The following is a 23281-nucleotide window of genomic DNA, read 5'->3' on the forward strand; positions in this document are numbered from 1 at the left end:
TCTGTATGATGGGCGTGCGCATTTGCAACCAACCTCTCCGTTGGTTGATGTGGTGCTCTCGGGCATTCATGATTTGGCACATGAAGGAAATCAGAAGACAATTGAGCGGGTTCGACGTGGTTTCTATTGGAAAGGATGGAAGAAAACAATTCAAGATTACATCCGCAATTGTGTCGTGTGCCAACGTAATAAGTGGGAAACACTGCAACTTGCAGTTCTCTTGCAACCGTTACCAATTCCAACCACAATTTGGGCAGATATCTCAATGGACTTTGTGGAAGCCCTTCCGAAGGTTTCTGGAAAATCGGTTCTCCTAGTTGTCATGGACCGATTCTCAAAATATGCCCATTTCATACCACTTGGGCACCCATACACCGTAGAATCAGTGGCACGAGTATTTTTTTCAGAAATTTTCCGACTGCACGGACTTCCCGAGACCATCGTATCTGATCGCAATAAGGTTTTTCAAAGTGCATTCTGGAAGGAACTATTCCGTCTATCTGGGACAAAGTTGTCTTTTTCCACGGCCTACCATCCACAAAGCGATGGACAAACCGAAGTGGTTAATCGGACGATCGAGATGTATTTACGTTGTTTGACCGGAGATAGACCACGTCGTTGGCTTATGTGGGTTCCTTGGGCCGAGTATTGTTATAATACATCGTACCACACAACACTTCAAACCACACCTTTTAAGCTTGTCTATGGCAGGGATCCGTCTCGTTTACTTAATTATGACGGTGGTCTTTCCAAGGTAGAGGCGGTAGATCAAGCTCTAATTGACCATACATCCTTCTTACAGGAGGCACGCACTCGTTTAGCTGAAGCACAACAACGCATGAAGACAACCTATGATGGTCACCACCGCTTGGTTGAGTATAAGGTGGGCGATTGGGTTTGGATGAAATTACAGCCGTACAGGCAGCTGCCCGTCTCTAAGACAACTTTCACCAAGCTATCCCCAAAGTTTTATGGTCCTTTCGAGGTTGTGGAAAAAATTGGGTCAGTCGCATATCGTTTAGCATTACCGGAAGGTAGTCGCATTCATAATGTGTTCCATGTTTCTTTGCTGAAACCACATCGTGGATCCCCACCTGATGTTGTTACTGAACTGCCACCGACCCTTGATGGCAAGACCTTGCTTACTCCCTTCAAAGTGCTACGTGTTAGAAATTTACAAGGCAAGCCTGATTTGTTGGTTCAATGGACTCCTGATGCTGTTGAAAGTGCTATATAGGAAGATCAGGCCAAGTTCCGGGATGCATATCCCGACTTTGAGCTTGAGGACAAGCTCAATATGGAGGAAGGGAGTAGTGTTATGGATGGCAAATATGGTAAGGTTTATAGGCGACGCCCTAAAAAAGATCAGGCAATGGATGAGGAGTAAAATCAATTCGTTTTTTATGCATGCTGTAACTTAGGAGTATTTTGAAGTATTTTTATTATAAATACTTTCCATTGTGGTAGGAGATTTGTTTTCCTTTTTTAAAGTATTTGTTCTCCCTATTTAAAGGGTAGTTTATTATGAAATAAAGCATGCTTTAATCCCAAAGAAACCCTAGTTCTGTATTCAGTAAATCACATAGCTTGGTCTCCCCTGCAGGGAGGCTAGGCTGCTCCAGCATTCACGGCACCTATGAATTCAAGCACTGGTCCAATCACGAGATCCAAGTCCCGGGACGTAACACTATTCGGGGTCCAGTGGTCCCTACAATCATTAGGCGACCCATCAATACAATAACTCCAGCTAAAAAGCCAATGACCACAGTTTATGTTGGCAAGATAGCATCATCAGTGGACAATGAGTTCATGCTCTCACTTTTTTCAGGTAAGTTCCTCTTTTTGTCACATCTTTACTGGAAATAGATCTTATTGCCCAATCTTCAAGGACTTATTACACATTTATATGTCTTTTGAAGCTCTGTGGGCCTATTAAAAGTTGGAAACATGTACCAGATCCCACTACTGGGGCTTTGAAGGGATTTGGTTTTTGTGAATTTAGAAATGTTGAAGGAGTTCTGCGTGCTTTAAGGCTTTTGAGTAAATTAAGTTTTGGTGGTCAGGAGCTCATGGTATGGTTTCCGCATTCTCTATCTTTCTTCTTCGTGTATATTCATGTAAATCATGCTCTATCTGATCTGAACATTTTTTTTAATTTTGAGTTTACAGTTGAATTTTGATAATGTAGCTAATAGTAGCACTATTGTTTTATGAATGCTCGTTTCTTTTTGACTTGAATACATTTAGCATCATATAGCTAATAGTAGCACTATTGTTTTATGAATGCAAGGGTAAAATGGTCATTTACTCACATCCAGACACTTCATTTACTTTCTTTAGCAATGTTGTAATGGGTGTCACTCACTCTATGAATTAAGATGTTGCAATTTCCCGTTCTACCCATCTTTCTATTTATTTATTTATTTATGATATAATGGGGATGATTATGATAGGAGCGGGGTCAGGACATCTGGAGTGAGACAAAGCAGCAGAATTAAAAGGAGGCCTTTGGAATATTCAAAAGGAGAAAGACTCTTAACATTTTAAACATATTTATTTATTTATTTATTCATTTTGCTCATTTTTTATATAATATGATGATGATGTTAATTTTCCTGATCATTTTTGTTTGCAAATATTTGGAACAACTGTATCAACCAAACCAACCTTGAAACACATGCCCAAGGTATGCTTAATCCGTTATATTATATTTATATGCAAGATAACCATTTTCTTATGTTTGAGTAAACCTAATTTGGAAGCTTTTAGGAACTAATATCCATCATTTTCATCGATTAAAGTAAAAGTAACTCTGCAAGTCCTTCCTTCTTCTTTTAATTTCAAAAAGGACACCCATTTGTGTCTAGATTAAGCTGAATCCCTAACACCAATTTTAGTGTGTGTGTGTTTGGCGTCAAGCCAAGGTTAGGGTTTTATAATAATAAAATCTAGTATTTATTACCAATATAGATATAGAAGCCTCCAGTTTATAGTTTGGCCCCTCCCCTCCATTGAACTCTTCTATCATTTCATTTCCCTCCCCTTTGATTATTAATAATACCCAAAAACTTCTTGATGGTCTGTATAAATTCCACCGATTTCTCCACTTTATATAAAATGTAAGAAATACACATCCCAACTTTAATCCATTAAAATCTCATAAACCATCTCATAACTTTTTTTTAAGGTTTGTTTATTTTATAATTTTTTTAGTAACTGACAATTGGCAATAACTCTTTACAGAAAGGAATGGTTGTTTTTTATGCTGCTCAATTTGACGGAATCCTTAAAAAGCTTTCAGAATTTAACAATGCTTTAGGCTCTGACCTGGTAAGTTGTATCTTTTTTTTTTCATTAGATTAGATTAGATGAATTCTTTAAATGTTGGATCTTTAGAGGCTTGGCTCTTTCTTCACTCTTTGTCATTGTGACAAGCATCATAACATTTTCCTATACACAAAATAGAAAGAAAAGATTATAAAGTTAGATTTTTATTTCCATTTTTGGGTTTGTATTTTAGGACCAACAGGGCTTATCACTCAGTGAGTCATAAACATCAAGATTGAGTGGCATAGCTAAAACATTAAGGGACACATCACATTACCATATTAGTAAATTTTCAAATGATGATATCAGCTTATTGTCAAAATTACTCAAATCATGGCCACTTTCCATGATGCTTCTAGGTCAGCATCTTTTGAATTACATATAATATAAGCATATTATATCATATTATTATTAATGATTAACCACCTCTAAAACTTTTATATAACAAAATCATCAAAAATTTTTGGGCCTAATGGCACAAAAACCCTCAATTTTGCACAAAATTGACGGATTTGCCCAAAGTCCAAATTTAGGTCCATTTTTGCCTTGAACTTGCATTTATTGTGCCATTTTTGCCAAGTAGCCGGTTTCCCTCTAATCAACCGGTTACCCACTTGCTTAGGTGGAAGATACTTGGCATTTATCATTTAATAACTCTTTCATAGACATCCTCGTGTGCAATTGATCCCTTCGACCCCCACAGGCCACAATTAGTCACAGACTACAACGGAAAAATGACAACTTCGTCTTCAAGATCAAGCTTTAATGGTGGTACAAGAATGAGGAACAAGAAGGTAATAAGATGCGACTGTGGTGATGTTTGTGGTGTATCAGTCTCACGAACACCTGATAATCCAGGACGAAAATTTTGGGGCTGCCCTAATTATCAGGTAAAAATCTATTTATTTTTGTACTAATTTCTCCCTAAAATTTTAGGGCTGCTCTAACTACCCAAAGAGAACGTATGTTATAGAACCCTATTTTTTTGTTGTAGGTGGAAGGAGGCAACTGTGGTTTTTTCAAATGGGCGGATGAAGAACTAGGTCAAAATATGGAGATGTGTCATACAGAGGAGATCAAACCATTGTTAGAAGTGATCATAGGGTTGTTAGTGGTTATATTGCTGATGCTAGGAATAGTAGTTATTAAGATGTAGTTTTGTTGGTTTTCCTGTATTAGTAATATATTAAGGATAATCAAGAATTGTTACATCTTTGTAATGTATTAAGGGTATTAATGGTAATGTTATTAATGGTAGTTAATTGCTATCTCATGTATATGTTGCATGAATGGAAATACAATGAAAGTACATTGCATAAAAGGAATTGTACTAAAATACCCTTGGTTACATTCACAATGAAAGTAAACTTTGCATGAATGGAATTGCACTAATGTATTAAGGGTATTAATGGTAATGTTATTAATGGTGTTAATTGCTATCTTACTTTGCATATGGCTGAATGTTGCACTAATGATATTAATGGAATTGCATGAGTGGAATTGCATGAAAGGTATTAATGGAATTGCACTAACTTGCATACGGTTGAATGTTGCATGTTTGTAATGTATTAAGGGTATTAATGGTAATGTTATTAATGGTAGTTAATTGCTATCACATGTATATGTTGCACGAATGGAAGTATAATCAAAGTACATTGCATAAAAGGAATTGTACTAAAATACCCTTGGTTACATTCACAATGAAAGTAAACTTTGCATGAGTGGCATTGCAATAACTTGCATAAAAGGAATTGCACTAATGAAAGTACATTGCTAATGCTTAACATGTACTAGAAAATAAAATAAAAACATCATGGTTACCATAATAGGGGGCATCCATTATAAACCTTAATATAAAGCATCCATTACATAAGTTTTACTATCATGTAGCAGCCATCCATTTTGTATACCAAAACATGTACCCAAAAGCCTAAACAATATCCAAAAAAGGCAACCAATAATGTAACACTAAACAAATGGATGTATGCTGCAAGTAGTGGGTGTATATCAAAAACTAACCAAAAAGGGCTTCCTATACAATTGCCCAATGATACCATCCCCACTTTTGCCCCCATATACCTAGGTAACTACTCCAAATCTACTGGATAGCTAGATGTGGAACCCCTTCCATCTTTGTCAAAACAAGGTTTCTTCAGCTTTTGCAGGATGATCCTTTCTGAGGGCTTTCTTGTCCTTCTAGGTGGTACATGACCTTCATCATCAGCATCATTTCCCTCCATATCTGCTGCATCATCCTCACCAGCACCAGCACCATTACCCTCTCCATCATCCTCACCAGCACCAGCACCATTACCCTCTCCATCACCCTCACCAACACCATCACCATCAACCTCACCATCACCCTCACCAGCACCACCATTACCCTCTCCATCACCCTCACCAGCACCATCACCATCAACCTCACCATCACCCTCACCAGCACCATCACCATCAACCTCACCATCACCCTCACCTGCTACTTCATCAGCATCATCACCTTCACCATGACCCTCATTTCCCTCCACACCATCATTTATAAGACCATCATCTTCATTTCCTTCCATCACATCATCAACATATGGAATATCCTCAACTTCATTCACATCCTGTTAATAAAAATTTGAAGAATACTTATTAATAAAAGATATAAACATGTTTGATACTAATGTTAGCAATTATAAAATGATGGAGTGAAACTAACCATCTCAACTGCTGGCATATCATCCAATTCAACTTTAACCCCTCTCAAGCTCTCTATTTCAGCCATGCTATATCCTGCTCCAAGTAGATCTGCTACACTTTCTAGATCTAGCATCACCATCTCTGGGAGAACATGACTTGCATTTCCTTCAGTGAATTCAGGTTCAGGATTACCCTCATTCTCAGACTGACTTTTTTCATCTGTACCTTTAAGAATAGCATCCATTGCATCTTCAACCTCATCAAGTTGTTTTGTCAGGTCAGGTTCAACTTCCTCAACACCTTTGTCATCATTAGCATGAAGAATACTTTGAATAATAGCATCCATTGCATCTGGGAATCCATCACTTTTCTGATACTTATCCTTTGGTTGGCTAAGAGAAGCTTCAAAAGTGCACATCATATCAACCAAACTGTCATCATCAATATCTTCATTGTCAAACAAATCCTTCACTTGTTCCTCACATCCCCTACCTTTAACATGACCATCTAAACCATCATTTTTGCTTTTAACAGATTTAGCACCTGATGCTTGATTTGGGTCAGAATGGACCTTTTTCCTTGGCCTTCCTTTCTTCTTTGGTGGCATAGGAACTGCTTCCTGCCTCTCTTTCCTAGGCCTTCCTTTCTTTTTTGGTGGCATAGGGACAGGTTCCTGCCTCTCGGACCTATCACATGATGCTTGATTGGGTTCATCTTGTTCCTTCCTTGGCCTTCCTTTCTTCTTTGGTGGCATAGGGATAGGTTCCCTGGTTGCATTCTTGCATCCCTTCTGGTTATGGCCATACTCAAAGCACTTACCACACCTTACAATTCTTGGGGTGTGTACTCTTCCATCATTTTCACTTACATGTCTCCTTCTATTGACCTTTGGCCTACCAGGCATTCTCCTTGACACCGGTGGCAAGGGCTTTATGTATTCAGTTTGAGGCCACAGATTTGAACCATTCACTGGACTAATGTTAGCAGAGTAACACTTAAGGAATTGTTCCTTAGAAAACATGACATCAATATACTCATCAGGTGTTTGATGGATGTAGTTGATGGTTGCAATTGCATGAACACATGGGATCCCAGCCAGATCCCATAACCTGCAGGTACAATGCCTTCCATCTAAATCCACCATGTAGCTATCACATCCTCTCCTTGCTTCAAACACATGTTGTTGACTATGAATTATTAACCAAAACCTACATCCACAAGTTACATGTTCAAGTGTTACCTAATGAAATTAAAACAAAAGTTACATGTTCAAGTGTTACCTAATGAAATTAAAACAAAAGTTACATGTTAAAGTGTTACCTCATGTTCTTCCCAAAAAGCTTCATCTTCTTTAACACTGCTGGACATATACGGGTATTCCATATAGTGTTTTCCTCAATCATGTGAGCAAACCTATCCATGATGTATATCCTTATTTCTTCAAGCATTGTGATCAATGGTTTTTTCCTAGCATCCACAATGATGGAGTTGAAGCACTCTGATATACCATTCTCCATTGCCTCACATGCATACCCTGTACTCATGTAAGCTCTACACCATGTTTCGGGTTCTTTGGACATCAGATGCTCATATGCACCAGCATTGAGCTTTTTAATTTTGTCCATATGTCTCTTGAAATCACCGTCCACACAGCTCATAGCTGCAGCCCAAAACAGCTTCTTGAACTCCAACCCAGTGTAAGCTTTTCTAAAATTTGCATATATGTGTCGGGCACATTGCCTGTGCTCCACATGTGGCAATACATCTTTAACAGATTGCAGCAAACCCTATACAAAAACCAGCATACATGTAAGTATTTATAAGTAATTTGAAAAAGGATTAATATGTTATAAAGAAACTTACTTTATGTTGATCTGATATAACTACCAACCCACTTCCATCAATAAGGTCTAGATCACCACTGAGTAGCTCAAGGAACCAAGTCCAGTTGGACTTATTTTCCACATCAACAACAGCCCAAGCAATTGGATAAACCTGGTTGTTGGCATCTCTACCAATAGCTGTTAGCAGTTCACCCTTCACCTGCCCCTTTAGAAAGCACCCATCTAGCCCAATTACTCTCCTACATCCTCTTTTCCAGCTAACACTTAGTGCTTTGAAACAAATGTAAAACCTGTGAAAATAATTCTTTCCATCTGGATTGGTTGTTACACCAACTTGACATGTGGACCCCGGGTTTGACCTTAACAATTCATGGGCATAATCCCATATCCTTGCATAATGCTCAGTGAGTTTACCTTCTATTAAATTTTTGGCCCATTTCCTTGCCCTTCTAACTTGTCCTATAGATACCACACACCTATACCTTTGTCTGATGTCGTCAATCATTTCTTGAAGTTTCATCTTTGGCTTATTTGCAATTTCAGTCACATAATGTCTTCCAATCCATTCAGGGGACACAATGGATCCAAACTTAAACTGCCTAGAACATTTATGGTCACCATTCATAGCTTTGATCTGAAAAGATCTTTCTTTGTACATCCATGCAGCATAAATTCTGAAAGGGCATTTATTCTCTTCCTTCCTATTTCCACATCTAGCTACAATTCTTTGACTATCACATTTTTCAAAGTATATTCTATAGCCATGTGAGACTGCATAATTGGTGACACAAAACTTCAGTTGGGCAGGGGATTCAAAGATGTCACCAAGCTTTGGTACCATCTTGTCCCACTTGATGGCTGGGTCATGAATTCTATAGTTGTTTTTCAATACCTCCTGTTCATCTTCGTCACTCTACCAATCAGTAGCATGGTATACTTGTGCTCTGATTTCATCTGCCATACTAGAATTTCGTAGGTTTTCATCACTTAATAGAACATTTAGGAAGATATCCTTACATTTATCAAGTGAGGACACAAATTCTTCCTCTGGTTCGTGGTCCATGTAAATGCCATGGAGTTCATAATCCATTTCAGTCAAGCCAGCAAATGGCTCATGTATGCCAGCAAAGGGGTCAGCGTACCCTTCGTCTGATGAAGCCATTACACCCTCCTGCATCAACACACTAACTTTAGGAACACATTTCAACAAATGTTGAATGTAAATGTAATTTCAGTCAACCTGTAAAAACCTTACCTTTCGAAGAAATGTTGAAGAACACTTTTAACCTAATCGTCTCCAAGAAAACCGTTTTTTTCTCTGTGTATAGAGTCGATGAAATGGGATAAGGTGAAGAGTGATCGGGTTATAGAGAGAGATGAGATGCGACAGTTTAACAACGTATCTAACGGAATTGGAGATTTTTACAAACGACGTTAATTAGCCTTCCACCTAAGCAAGTGGGGAACCGGTTGATTAGAGGGAAACCGGCTACTTGGCAAAAATGGCACAATAAATGCAAGTTCAAGGCAAAAATGGACCTAAATTTGAACTTTGGGCAAATCCGTCAATTTTGTGCAAAATTGAGGGTTTTTGTGCCATTAGCCCAAAATTTTTGCAGTAATTGACATATTAAGGATGGTCATTTTACATCCAGATGGATCATCTGTTTTGAAACGTGTTATTGATGAAAACGGTATCTAATTATCTATACTAATTTATCACTAATATATTAAAACACACACACACACACACAAGGTTCTACTTGTAAAATATGATTTGTTTTTTAACTCTTCATATATATTCATGGATGGTTACAAATAATCCTCTTCCCCCAAATCTTCTAACCAGTATACGTGCTGTAGTAAATCTTTTTAAGAACTCAAGTTTCCATCTATGGTTGCAAAACCATCGTGTTGAGGTATCATTTATTTATTTATTTATTTTTGTCTGAATATTATAATGAAAAACACTATTGAATTTCATTTTGGCGAGGTTGTAGATTTTTAATGCGTTTGATAGTTGTTATTCATCTCCAAACAAGAATGTCCAAATATCTTATTCTACGTTGGTGCTCAAGTAAGTAAATTTGCCATTTGGATTTGGATTTTTTTTTTCTTTTTAATATTTTGAAAATTATGAAAAATAGATGATCCACTTATTTTGAACGTTACAGTTATGTCGTGCTATTGATTGAAAAGAAGGATGAAGAAGGTCAATCTCATGTTCTTTCAGCAGCTTTAGTGGTAACATACACATAAACCTTTCTTTTAAATACTTAAATTAGAAAATTAACAAGGGCAAATTTATAAAATGTTTTTTTCCTGCAGATTGTAGAAGGGGGGACTTTAGAGGTTGGTGCGAAATACCGAGCATTACTGGCTATTGGATCACTGGTATGTTAAATTTGAATGAAATAAATAAGAGATTTAAAAATATGTGTCTATTATGGTATGGTGGTTTATATTTATGATAGATTGGTATTTTAAAATGTTAGCGAGGTGGGTTATGACTTTCAAGATCTATTGGAGATAGAGATGTTGGGGAGTTCATTATTCGAGTTCCTCATGTCAAACAAGTGAAGGTTAGTTTTGAGATTAAACTCAATTTATTTCCCTTTTTATTAACAACTTTTATCTATTCATGATCTTCAGCCATCTTTTGCTGGTAGGCGGCTTGTAATTTCAAGTGATGGAGTCTGGGATGCTCTTTCCGGTGGACAACAGCCCAGTACAGTACACCAGGTCATGACAAACTAATGATATGGAGGATTTTTTTGACATGATACGTGAAACAAGAAGGTGCCCCTTTATAGTAATGTAGTATTAGTTATATAGTTAGGGAATACCTCTTAATAACAATGTACAATTAGAATGTAATCATATGTATGAATATGAAATAAAGTTTGTTATTTGTATGACAATAAAATTTATGCAATGGATTGTATTTTTTGTATATGGTATTTTATTTTCTGTTATGAGACATTAAATGCAAATTTAATTTGAAAATCAGTAAATAATATTTTTTTTAACAATTAAAATTATGATACGCAAAAATGTGTGTCATCTTCATTTATGACATGGCCTTTCTTGACAGGGGCTTCCTTGATATGCATTGCGTGTCATAAACACACGCGTCGTAAGGTTACGACATGCAAATGTGTGTCGTCTTCCTTTATGACAGGGCCTTCCTTGATACGCATTGTGTGTCATCACCGCGCGTCGTCTCTCTTTATGACAGGGCCTTTCTTGACGTGCATTTGCGCGCCGTCTGAGCGTTTTCCGACGCGCAATGAGCGTCGTAAAAGGCTGTTTTTCTATATAAATAAGATTTATCATTAATTTTACTTATAATGCTGATTGATCTACTTATGGGAGAGGTGTCTAGAATTGTTATGTTGGCTTCGTTGTTGGATTTCAGAAAGGCTGTATCCCAAAATGGTCCTGCCTCCCAACTTTCCGGCCTAGCTGAACCTTATTTGATAGAACTCTCGTTATTCGTTGGGATTAGTGAAAGATTTAGATTTCATTTACCAGATTGTCATAGGGATAATAAGTAATAGTTGTGACATCCCCAATTTCATGCTCATTTAAAATTTTTTATTTATGCTTATTTGAAAATCAGAGTATTCATTTTAATGAATAATATTGCGGAATTTGTTCACAGAAAAACAGGATAAATATATTATCAAATCATTTCCGAAGAAATGTATTTTGTTCATATTAAAACTTTATGATGTCATCGTCAATACTGAAACATAAGCATAAACAGACCTTACATTTATTTACACTAGTGATCTACATCTCCTTTAATCTCTCAGTGTAAAGTAGCTTTGTATCGATACCTGTGATACAAATAGACTGAGTGGGTCAGGTTGGGAATCCTGGTGACTACATAGGGTTTCCAACCCACAATAATATAATTATTATGTTTAATCATCAAATAATTAACCCAATTATCCATCCCCATTATCTTCATTTAATCTTCCCTAAAGATTTATCCTAAGGGTCATCTCTTATATCGTATTTACCTCTCATCTCCTTACATCGCATTTCCTTATATGTTTGTTCCTAAGGACTTTTCCTAAGGATCATTGCCAACATCGCATACACAGTACTGATTCGGGGATTACTCCCTCAATACGTGTCCAGTAAGGGTTAGGGTATCATCGTATGAATACGTAGTTACGACATCGTCTGAACTCATAATTCAAAGTAGGGGTTAGAGTATCATCGCATGAATACGTAGTTACAACATTGCCTAAAATCGTAATTCATAGTAAGGGTTAGAGTATCATCGCGTGAATACATAGTTACAACATCGCTTGAACTCGTAATTCATAGTAAGGGTTAGAGTATCATCGCATGAATACATAGTTACAACATTGCCTGAACTAGTAATTCATCACCTAGAAGTTATGAGCCTACTGGTGTTTCCACATGACTGTCTAGAATAGTTTGTGGTTGTCATCTATACTCTGGTAGATGACTACATCGCCACATCACCGGTCAAGGTTATGATATCTCCTCTCATCTCACATCACATATTTATCATCACCTCTCTATCATCACCTAATTATCATCACATTTCTATCATCACCTATCTCTCGTCAACTAATTATCATCACCTTTCTATCAACACCTATCTCTCATCACTAGCATGTTGTTCTAACATATCACAATATCAAATAACAGTGTGGTAATTTGGGTTCTACTTACTGGCTCCAACTGATCGTACACATCATATCCTCTTTGATTATTTTGAAAACTATTTCAAAATCATTTCTAAAACCCTTTATCCTTAGTTTGAGACTGGATTCACATGAGTGTTCCTCTAATTCACTCAAACCAAGTCTCTGATACCAACTTGTAACATCCATAAAATGAAAAGAAATTTAAACTTTTAAAAATCAACCCAATTTCATAAATTGTTTACAAATCATAGTTTTCAAAACATTTTTCCAAACATCAGAGTCTCCTAAAATCATAAGTCATAAACAAGAGGATGTGTACGGTCACACCTTCGCCTTCCCACGGTCATTTGAAGTGTCTGAAACATAACCCAAAACTGTAAGCAACGCTTAGTGATTTCCCAAATTACCACAACATAAACATATTAACAAACTGTTGGATTACATGTCTAAGCCCATAACTATTATTGGTATGTATTTGACCCGAGAGTAGCATGGTCCATTTGGGTTACATATCATCAAAACAATTTATTAGGATGGACTATTAAGAGAAGGTTATATATGATTTATTAATATATTATAAGTACTAATATATTAATATGAAATCATATGGTTTTAATTAGTATTGATTAAGAATTAATTTAGAATTGATTTAGTGATCAAAAAGAGACTAATTAAATCTATGGGGACTAATTATGTTAATTAGTTATATTCATGTGTGTTGGGCTTATGATCCATGTTAGACCAAGTTTATGTATGGATACATAAAGAGTTGGGCTACATGAACCATGGATCATAAGACCCATGGGTATGGATTTGGGTTATATCCATGACCCTATACATCCCACATATAAATACATACTTCATTGCCCAAAATCGACAGTTGTGTATTCTTGGAGTTCATGATGGTTTAGGGTGCATGGAGATTCTCTCTCAAGTTCCTCCTTTGTCCATGATGTGTTATGATTCCACTTGAGGCTTCCAAACTATTGGGGCTAATCTCTTCAGGCTAGATACATCAAGACTTTCATCTCCACCATAAGGTCCTAACTAGATTCTTGTGTGGTATATGACAATACAATTGTATGCTAGATATAGGTTTAATACCTTGGAAACACCATTGCATGTATAATTAGTGAAAACATAGATCCAAGGTATTTAGGGTTGCATGAATACCTTAGGAGTGTTAAAATGCTCAAAACCCAACAGTGGTATCAGAGCCTAGGCTTGTTTTCAATTATACTTGATGCAAATTGCTAAAAAAATGCTGAAAAAATTGATTTTATGTTGTTCTAGACAGTAGACTCGCCGACTCCACTGATGGACTCGCTGAGTCCATGCACAAATTCATCCAACTCGTCAAGTTGGTTCGTGCACTCGACGAGTTGGACCCCCAGACAACATATCTTCAAGTTTTAAGGTTGAAATTAGTCTAGAATCATTACCTTAAACTATTTTGGACTTATAAAACCTGTTTTTGATGTGGTAATGGTAATTCTAATCCAATTCAAAAGATAATTGTCAAAAGTTTCATGTTTTGTATTAGTTTAATGATTAGGTTAATTACATGAAAATTGTTTGATTTGAATTGTCTTGTTCATATGAGTTTAATCAAGATTATGAATATCGCTATACATGTTTGTGATAGTCGTTTTCAATCCAAATTAATCTAAAAGTTATTCATAATATGTGTTTTTGTAACTTGTCCTGAAGTTATATGAAAAGTGTCATTAAAAAAGTTATTAAAACCATAGGTTAATAAACTTGAAGAGTCTTTTCTTCATAAATAGTTTTATGAACTCCATAGCTTGTCCTCAAGTTATGGATGTTCAAGAGTCTCTTTATTAAAAGTTTTAAAAACCTATATTAAACTCATATGTTATGAAATTGAAGAGTTTTGTAAAGTTTCAAAAACTTTCCCTCAAGTTTTAGAATTTGCAAAGTTACCTCCCCATGTATACTTTAATTCCAAATTAAACCTTAGAATTTTAAAAGTTTAAAATTCAACCTTATACTACTATAATATTAAAATTTAATGGTTATATATATATGTATAAGATAAATTCAATCTTACCGTTAGTAGGCCTCATTCACGAAGCCAGTCTCTAAGAGGGGTATAAGGTTACTGCCTATAAAATGGCAGTTTAATGGGTGTCCATTCTCACCCACCGCTTCCTTGACTGGTGGAGGGTCGTTAGCCAAACGGGTAGGAAAGGACTATAATTCTCCTTTCATTAAAAGTATAATGATAAACCCTAAGTAACTAAACACTTATAAATTCCCAATCTTAGTAACATAAGAAAATGTGAATTTGGTGCTAACCCATGAAATTACACTTTGCACCCTTGTTAAGTCGTTAGTGGAGCGTGTGTGGTTAACCGACAAACTAACATGGGACTAACAATGTGTGGCAAAGGGTTACTTAAGTTTTATCATAGATCGGTGGAGCGCGTGTGGTTAACCGGCACATTGATTAGGTGATAAAATTAAGGGTACCAAGTCAATTTGCATGGTTATTCACACCTTGTTTGTGATCCTCGGCATCCCAGTCACAAACTTGAGAGGGCACAATCGAGATTTAAACATGCCATTGAAAGTTCAATGAATCTCAAAAGATCTAGGAGTTTCAATCCAATTAAAACTTAATAATTTATTTTGTTTTTCATGGTGGAAATTGGTAAATCGTTATTTACCTACCTTCAAATATTTTTTAGCTTGGATTACGGCATCCCTCTTCCAAGTTATAAAATAGTTTGTTGGGTCTTAGCCTTAATATTTCATATTGGGTGTTATGTTAAGGACTTAAATCAACTGAAACTTGAATTTCACACTCATAGATGTCTAAGTTCAGACAACTATGGTCTTCCTCATCCTTTTGGATAGAGCTTTCCTAATGAAGATGATTTCCCAAATGGGAATCAATGTGAAAGATCAATCCCTTTGTTGTGCATTAATAGGACTAGACATCATACTTCACTTCCTCCACCTCCTCCAATAATTCTCCCTGACCCACAAGTTCAAGCTCACTCAATCCCTAATTGGAAAGCAAAGTCTATATGTGTTTACATCTTGGGGATTAAGTCACATATTGGCAACCCGGGAGAGTTGGGTGTCAAAGTATTAAGGAAGTTGGTTGTTGACTGGGTTCTTTAATCACTTCCCAAGTCATATAGTTAGTTCTTTAAGGACTACTATGTGACAGACCATGACTTGACCCTTAATGATCTTACCTATTTGCTTGTTGTTGCTAAAATCAGCATTGATTTGGAGCACTGGTAAAACAAATCTGATTGGAAGAACTACTTCCCAAACCTATTTGGACATTGACAATGGTGACATTAGAAGTCCAGAAAACTTTCTCTTCCCAATGGAAAGGGATCGGCCATGGTCAAGTCGTTTGACCTAATTGTAAAGAGAAAGGCTAAGTCTGAGATAGTCTTGTGTACATTTTCCAAAGAGTCCATATGTTTCTATTGCCAAGAGAATGGACATTGCTGCCCAATTTCACCTGAAATATCATAAGGATGGTAAAGTCAAAAATTTTGACTCTACTTCAAGTAAAGTCCATTATCTAACTCTATGAAGTCTCTTTTAGAGATTCTTAATACATGATGTATGTAATGTAATTACATTTTGATGTTTTGGAAGAATCAAGGGAAACCTAAAAAATGGGGTATGCTGATTCTGATCGTGAAGATGGATTTCAATCGCATGTTTCATTGATCAGAATTTTGAGCTGTTGCTTAAAGAGTTATGATAGATTGCTTAGGAATAGATAACAATATGTTTTTCATATGTATTTGCATTGTAAGCATAAGTTTTTCCACTAATTTAACATAAAAGAAAAGTTTTGATTTTATTAATTTTTATTATCCTTACAATGGCATTTTTGAAAAATTGTCGTTTATATGATTTCATTGATAACAGTATTGGAAAATGGATTTGATTCTTTCGTTTGTGGTAGTGTCATATTTTACCAAATAAGGAAAGATTCTCATCACCCAAGTTTCAGTTGATAGAAACTTGGAATCATGCAACTTGTATTGTATGATGAATGAGAATTTTTATCTTTTGTAAATTAAGACTAATTCCTTGTTCACATGTACATGTGAGTCAAGTGAAGGACTAAAGGATCAAGTACATTAGGTTGTGCGGTGGTTAGGTCCACCAAAAAGACTAATAATGTTATTCATTATGATTTACTAAATTTTAGAAAATATTATTATGCTTACAAGTTTAAGTGTAATTCTAAAACATTGGAAAGGTTTCAATGATTGGCAGAATGAATAAGAAGAATCATATTAGGCAGAAAGATAAAAGTTTCTCCAATCTGAAGAGATGGGAGAGTACATGAGTATCTTGTTTTATGATTATCTTAGTGATTATAAAACCATATCACAGTTGATCCTCTAAAGACACCTTAGTGAATTTGTTTGGCTAAGGAGAGGAATCACGAATTGTTGAAATGGTTAAATCAAAAGATAAATCATACTTCATTCCAAAATCAAGTCTTAGAGTCATAATCTAAGATTGTAACTTGAGTGACATAATTTTTTAAAAAAAAGTTTATAACACTTATCAAATGTAGAGTAACATGGTTCTTACTATTGTACATTTGAAATTGGTAAGTTGTGATGTTTTGGATAAAACAGAGACCAACTAAGACCAATTGTGACAAGTGTTTATCTTGATAAGAATCCACACTAACTCTTGAATTTTTGTTTTGTCAAGGAATGGTTCTTGACAAGAGAATCTCATATGTCAAGAGGACAGTGGGAGTCTTAAAGATCTTGGAAAAGTTTCAAGAACTAATCAAGAATAAAATCTACTGTTTAATTGCTAGCACACAACTTGAGGTTTGTAACCCATTGTGCTGACATATTTCTGTTTTTGTGCCCATTCCAGTTTATTTAACTATGCTTGTGAGTTCTACAAGTTCTCAGTTGTTTTCATAACAACCTGGAAGCAATGGTAGGCCCTTGTGCTGCTGGGTGGCAAAAAAATGAGATTGGGCAAGTTTAGTCCATATGAGTTTGGATTTGTCACTAACCTTGTCTTGTGATTATGGTTATGATAAATTCACATGGATAGGAACACATACACCATAAAATCTAAGTGTCATAAGGTTTCTCTCCGATTCATGAAAATGATGGTGAGGAAACTCTTTCACTAAGTAGATTTTAAATAGATAGCAATTGTGATATTTGCATTCTAAAATTCATTAGTGGAGCGCATGTGGTTAACCGGCACACTAACATGGACTTGTGAGAATGGCAAAAGGTCTTAACATTATGATTATGGCACCCCTCTTCATAATTGTTTAGACACACATGTGAGCTATCTAAGGAAAGGTGTATGTTTTTTGATAAAGTCTTATCAAAGCATCTCGTATCAGAAAACTGAACATTGGTAAGAAAGTCAATAAAGTATTGATTTCTAGAAGTCCAGCTGATTTCAGGGTACATGTCAAAGCTAGTGGGAGCATAAAGTGTTATGCTAGTTAAATTATAATTATCATGTTAGTGGGCAGTGGCGGATTTATATTGTATCCCGGGGTATCCCGAGATACCCCTCAAACTTTTTTTAATAGTGTTAATTTTTTCGGAGAAATTCGTTTTATATTGTGGTTTTATATCGGGAAAAAAATTGAGCTACCTTAAAAAATTTCAGGTTAATACAAACTAGCCCATACCAATTGATTTATTGAAACAAAGAGGTATTAAGATTTAAGCCCAATAGTCCAATAAAAAAAATTAGAACCCATATTAAATGGTATTTTGTTAAAAACACCACAGCTTTAAAAATTAGAATGCCTGTTTGCAATATTTATATTTTTTTATTGTAGGTCTATAAGCCCAATAGGCAATAGTCCAATGAAAAAAAAAGCATACATAATGTTGATTAAACACTTATTTGATCGTGATATCTCAATTGCCGATAAACACATATTTGATCATGATATCTCAAGTTCCGACTTCTGGACTTCTCAATTGCTGACTTCTGTGACCTGAACGCAACGGGCAATTTCAATTCTCAAATCTCAATTGCAAAATTTCGGGCACCTCTTACGCTCATCGGATATTCCATCACAATGAAACAAGTTAGTATAATCAAAATACTCATCCCTATTATGTTTTTAGGTTAATTAAAATTCATTTTTTTTGTTATTATGTTTGAAAAATTAGAAATTAACAATAACTTTGTTAAATCAGGAATAGGGTTAATACTTAATGCTTATTTGTTGTTGAAACTTGAAATCAAGTTATAGTTGATATATTTTTATTGTAGATTGCTATTTGTTCAATTGTTGTTGAAATTGGGAATCGGGATTATAGTTGATATATCTTGATAATTGATAATTTGACTGTAGGTTACTAGGTTGTTATTTATTGACTGTTGTTGAAACTTGAAATCAAATTTATAGTTCATATTTTTTTATTGTAGGTTGCTATTAAAAGTTTTTTCAAAAGACATTTAGATGTTGGAGACAACAATGGTGAAGGAACTTCCAAAAAAATAGGGCTAATGAAAATAATCAAGCTCCACAAACTAATCAACCAATACCAAAATCACAAGAAACACAATCTAATAAACCTACTCAAGTTCCACAAACTAATCAACCAATGCCCAAACCAAAAGCGACACAATCTTTTAATTTGAATGATCTTCCTTCGGACCCGGGGGATAGGCCAAAAATTACATCTTATAATCCTAATCAAAGGGATGAAATAAGGAGAGCATATTTGATTAAAGGGCCTTGTCAACCAAAGGGGCATAGTTTTGAATATACATTATTTAGTAATAAACCAAGACGTTTTGTTGTGCAATGGTTTACTGATTTTCCATGGTTAGAGTATAGCATAAAAAATAAGAAGGTATATTGTTTTTGTTGCTATTTGTTTGGAGATATGGTAGGGGAACAAGGTGGAAGAGATGCATTTATAACCGAAGGCTTTGACAATTGGAGTAAAAGAGGCTCATTCCGGAAACATATGGGTAATATTCAAAGTTATCACCATAACGCCCAAGAAAAGTGTGATTTGCTATTGAGAAAAAACCAATCTATCGGTGAAGTCTTGCATAAGCAAACAGAACTTGAGAAAAGTAATTATGAAATTCGATTACGTGCTACAATCCGTAGTTGTAGATTTTTATTGAAAAATACATTACCATTTCGTGGACATGATGAGACAGAAAAGTCTAATAATAAAGGACTTTTCATTGAAGTATTATCTTTGATTAGAGAAGATAATAAGAAGATTTTTAAAGTTACTTTAGAAAATGCTCCAAAAAATGAAAAGTTGACTTCTCCCACGATTCAAAAAGATATTGTCGATTGTTTTTCAAAAGAGATAATCAAGTCTATTTGTGATGAAATTGGTAAAGATGTGTTTGCTATTTTAGTTGATGAGTCTAGTGATGTTTCCAAAAAAAGAACAAATGGCTATAGTTTTGAGATATGTTGATAGTCTAGGGATTGTAAAGGAAAGATTTATTGGAATTGTTCACGTGTTGGATACATATTCTTTGATTCTTAAAGCCACCATTGATACCGTATTTTCCAACAATAACTTGAGTATGACTCAGGTGAGAAATCATAAAATATTTATTCCTTTAAATTTTAATAAGATATTAGTTTTATTTTTATTTCTTATAGTTTTTTTATTAATTTTTTTAAATATATAGATGAGGGGACAAGGTTATGATGGAGCAAGTAATATGAGTGGTGCATTCAACGGTTTGAAATCTTTGATTTTAAATGAAAACAATTATGCGCATTATATACATTGTTTTGCACACCAACTTCAATTAGTGGTTGTGGCGGTTGCAAAGAAACATGATGATGTTGATGAATTCTTTGAACAACTAGCTTTGGTGGTTACTGTCATTTGTGGTTCTTGTAAGAGAAAAAGATATGATACGAGAGATGCAAAAAGAAAGAGTGGCAGCTGAAATTGGTATCGGTGAAACAGAAACAGGAAAAGGGTTGAATCGAGAGATTTCTCTTGTTCGAGCTGGAGATACTAGATGGGGTTCACATTTTAGAACAATTGTAAGTTTGGTGAATTTGTTTGCAGAAGTTGTTGCGGTACTTAAATATGTCAAAGAGGAGGGGTCTACTTTATCTAACCGTAATCAAGCAAAGGGTATTTTGTCATATTTCAAGACACTTGATTTCTTGTTTCTGTTACACTTGATGTTGGAAATTCTATGTCTCACGGATACCTTGTCAAAGCATCTTAAAAAAAGATCAAAATATTTTGGAAGCGGCTTCGTTTGTAAAAGGGACAAAGAAAGCATTGCTAGTTTTTAGAAAAGATGGGTTTCCACAAATTTGGAAGAAGGTATGTGCTTTTTGTGAAAAACATAGTATTGAAATTGTGGAGATGTCGGGATATTATGTTACCCCACGCAAGCGTAGGACCAATAAGACTAATCAACATCATTTTGAAGTTGTGATTTTTAACACAATTTTAGATATGCAAATTCAAGAATTTGGGGATAGATTTAATGAAGGTGGCACGGAGTTGATGGAGAACATGGCGACATTGAGTCCTTGTGACTCATTTTCTAGTTTTGATAAAACAAAATTGTTAAAGCTAACTGAGATATACAAAAACTATTTTGACGATTCAGAAAGGGCGCAACTTAATGGACAACTTGATATCTATTATCACTCTTTGCTCCATGATGAAAGATTTTTCAACTTGAATGGAATTGCCGACCTCTCTCGTTTGTTGGTGAAAACCGGGAAGCACCTCTCTTTTCCTTTGGTTTATAGATTATTAAAACTAGCTTTGGTTTTGCCCGTCGCAACCGCAACCGTTGAACGGTGTTTTTCTGCAATGAAGTTCTTGAAGACCGATTTGCGTAATAGAATAGGTGACAATTTTATGAATGGTGCTTTGGTTTGTAGTGTAGAAAAAGAAGCACTAGAGAATGTTAAGACTGAAAATGTAATTACTCGCTTTCGTAAAATGAAAGATCGAAGAGGTGAACTTTAAAATGTAATTTTGTTATGGAAATTGAACTTTATATCTAATGAAATTGCGGTTTTTATTTTTTTTCGTTATTGTATATTACACAAAAAAAATTTTAGGGATACCCCTTAAGTTTGACCCTAGCTCCGCTACTGTTAGTGGGAGCATGATTATTATGTTACGTGTTGCAAGTTAGCAATGTTAATTATAGAAAACAAAAGTTTCAATTCGCTTTGAAAAGTTGTTTTGCTATAATTAAGGGAGAGGATTTTATACTTCATTCCAATTCTACAATCTTAGATTGAGATTTTAATCAACTTTAGTCAAAGATATACATGAATGTTATGTTGGAATGGTTCAACATAAGGAAATTCTATATATGTTGCGTTCTTAAAATTTGATTATGATTACGACATTCCTCTTCATAGTTCGAATTGTGAGAACATGGCAAATGTAATTTTTTTTTGCAAAAGACAGGTGAAGTACCACATCTTTACATGAGACATCATGAATCATGTCCCATATGCTTCGGGTATAGGATCGATTTCATGTGCTATAATATTCATCCATTCTAAATTTTCCAAATGCCTAGGGCATTAAGAGGGAAAAAGTAATAGAACTGGATATGACTAAAATGATTAAGCAATTAATGAGGACAATATGAGGTTTACCAAATATTGGTTGCTCATGGACAATAGAAGTATAGTGTAAACTTTGGAAATGACCATATTGACATATTCTGAAAAGAGGCAACTCTTGTTCAGAAGTGATAGTCAAAATGGTAATATGGAATTGTTTCCATTGGTGGAAGTTATTCTCTGAATTTGTGTAAGATTAGAAAACTTAATGCAAAGAAGGATGTTCAAAGGAATGTAGTTTGAATATGAGACTTTGTTTCCATGGAATTGATCTCCATTGGAATACTTTGTAATGTCTGTTGCCAAGTCTTTGTGACTTTTGTGCATATTCATTACGAGAGAATCATTGCATATAAGTTTAGAATCTAACAGATTACAGTAAATGGAAAGAGTTTGGTATTCTTACATTTACAAAAGGGATTGAGATTGTGAAATGAGCATCATTGGAGTTGTGTTCAATTGATCTATTTCACAAAAGAAAGGACCATAGGTAAACATAGTGTGCATGCTTGGAGCATGGCATGACTATTTTTTAATTCAAGTATTAAGTTGATAATTCGAAACATTACACGAATAATGAGTAATCAATATGGTGCTTAGATAAAAGGTGTTTTTTATTTAATCTCAAAGTGTTGGGGCCATATAGGATTAGTATTATTCTCGTGTTTCACTTTGCATGTTTTGACTTCCCGAAAAACTAGGTTATTCAAACCGTCCACAGTCAATCATACTTTGGAAGTAGGTATTGAGGCAAGACTGTCATGAATGGGTCTGTAGTTTGTCTAGGTGGCTAGTCTTAGTTGCAGTGTTCATGAGTGCTCCTGGAATAAGATTCGAGTATTGGATTAAACTCACGCTCATTTGAATCACTTCATGGATTTTATCACGAGTGAATTATGAGACGATAATATCTTATATTCTTTAAACCTGGAGATATGAGTTGTTGACTATGAGTTGGTTATACATTGATTGTACGAAAACGCATCAATAACTTGATGTTATAAAACGTGTCTTTGTGTATGATTCAACAAGTAGTTAGTGCAAGCATATGAGTCGAAGTTTATCCATTCCTTTTACCTCATAAGGATAAAAGCAATATCTGTGGGCCCCTCGATGATTTA

The 23281-nt window shown here is 35.2% G+C and overlaps 3 protein-coding genes across 3 annotated transcripts; 2 read left to right on the forward strand and 1 right to left on the reverse strand.

Moving 5' to 3' along the window:
• The first annotated feature begins 3896 nt into the window (after window positions 1-3896).
• On the forward strand, window positions 3897-4483 carry LOC111912613 (uncharacterized). The gene is made up of 2 exons (XM_023908358.3): window positions 3897-4217; window positions 4322-4483. The coding sequence occupies exons 1-2, from the start codon at window positions 4062-4064 to the stop codon at window positions 4481-4483; spliced, it is 318 nt and encodes a 105-aa protein (XP_023764126.1). The 5' UTR covers window positions 3897-4061.
• Window positions 4484-5414: 931 nt separating this feature from the next.
• LOC128132781 (uncharacterized) lies at window positions 5415-8694 on the reverse strand. The gene is made up of 4 exons (XM_052769732.1): window positions 7873-8694; window positions 7330-7796; window positions 6029-7217; window positions 5415-5933 (listed from the first exon to the last, which is right to left on the reverse strand). Exons 1-4 carry the CDS (start codon window positions 8692-8694, stop codon window positions 5415-5417), a joined length of 2997 nt encoding a protein of 998 aa, XP_052625692.1.
• A 10755-nt stretch (window positions 8695-19449) lies between these two features.
• Window positions 19450-21546, forward strand: LOC111912614 (uncharacterized). Its single transcript, XM_052769733.1, has 5 exons — window positions 19450-19921; window positions 20016-20128; window positions 20228-20435; window positions 20515-20688; window positions 21020-21546. Exons 1-5 carry the CDS (start codon window positions 19450-19452, stop codon window positions 21544-21546), a joined length of 1494 nt encoding a protein of 497 aa, XP_052625693.1.
• Window positions 21547-23281: the final 1735 nt, after the last annotated feature.

The sequence above is a fragment of the Lactuca sativa genome, chromosome 3 (genome assembly GCF_002870075.4).
Source record: "Lactuca sativa cultivar Salinas chromosome 3, Lsat_Salinas_v11, whole genome shotgun sequence".
Lineage (NCBI taxonomy): Eukaryota > Viridiplantae > Streptophyta > Magnoliopsida > Asterales > Asteraceae > Lactuca > Lactuca sativa.

What these genes read in the sequence shown, in the direction of transcription:
- LOC111912613 (XM_023908358.3), top strand. Translation starts at nt 4,062, where the DNA reads ATGACAACTTCGTCTTCAAGATCAAGCTTTAATGGTGGTACAAGAATG. An exon ending in GGGGCTGCCCTAATTATCAG is followed by an intron (nt 4,218 to 4,321) that starts GTAAAAATCTAT and finishes TTTTTGTTGTAG; the next exon opens with GTGGAAGGAGGCAACTGTGG.
- LOC128132781 (XM_052769732.1), bottom strand. Translation starts at nt 8,694, where the DNA reads ATGGTACCAAAGCTTGGTGACATCTTTGAATCCCCTGCCCAACTGAAG. An exon ending in TTATATCAGATCAACATAAA is followed by an intron (nt 7,797 to 7,872) that starts GTAAGTTTCTTT and finishes GTTTTTGTATAG; the next exon opens with GGTTTGCTGCAATCTGTTAA. An exon ending in CTTTTTGGGAAGAACATGAG is followed by an intron (nt 7,218 to 7,329) that starts GTAACACTTTAA and finishes TTGTGGATGTAG; the next exon opens with GTTTTGGTTAATAATTCATA.
- LOC111912614 (XM_052769733.1), top strand. Translation starts at nt 19,450, where the DNA reads ATGGTAGGGGAACAAGGTGGAAGAGATGCATTTATAACCGAAGGCTTT. An exon ending in ATAACTTGAGTATGACTCAG is followed by an intron (nt 20,129 to 20,227) that starts GTGAGAAATCAT and finishes TTAAATATATAG; the next exon opens with ATGAGGGGACAAGGTTATGA. An exon ending in GGTGGTTACTGTCATTTGTG is followed by an intron (nt 20,436 to 20,514) that starts GTTCTTGTAAGA and finishes TCGGTGAAACAG; the next exon opens with AAACAGGAAAAGGGTTGAAT.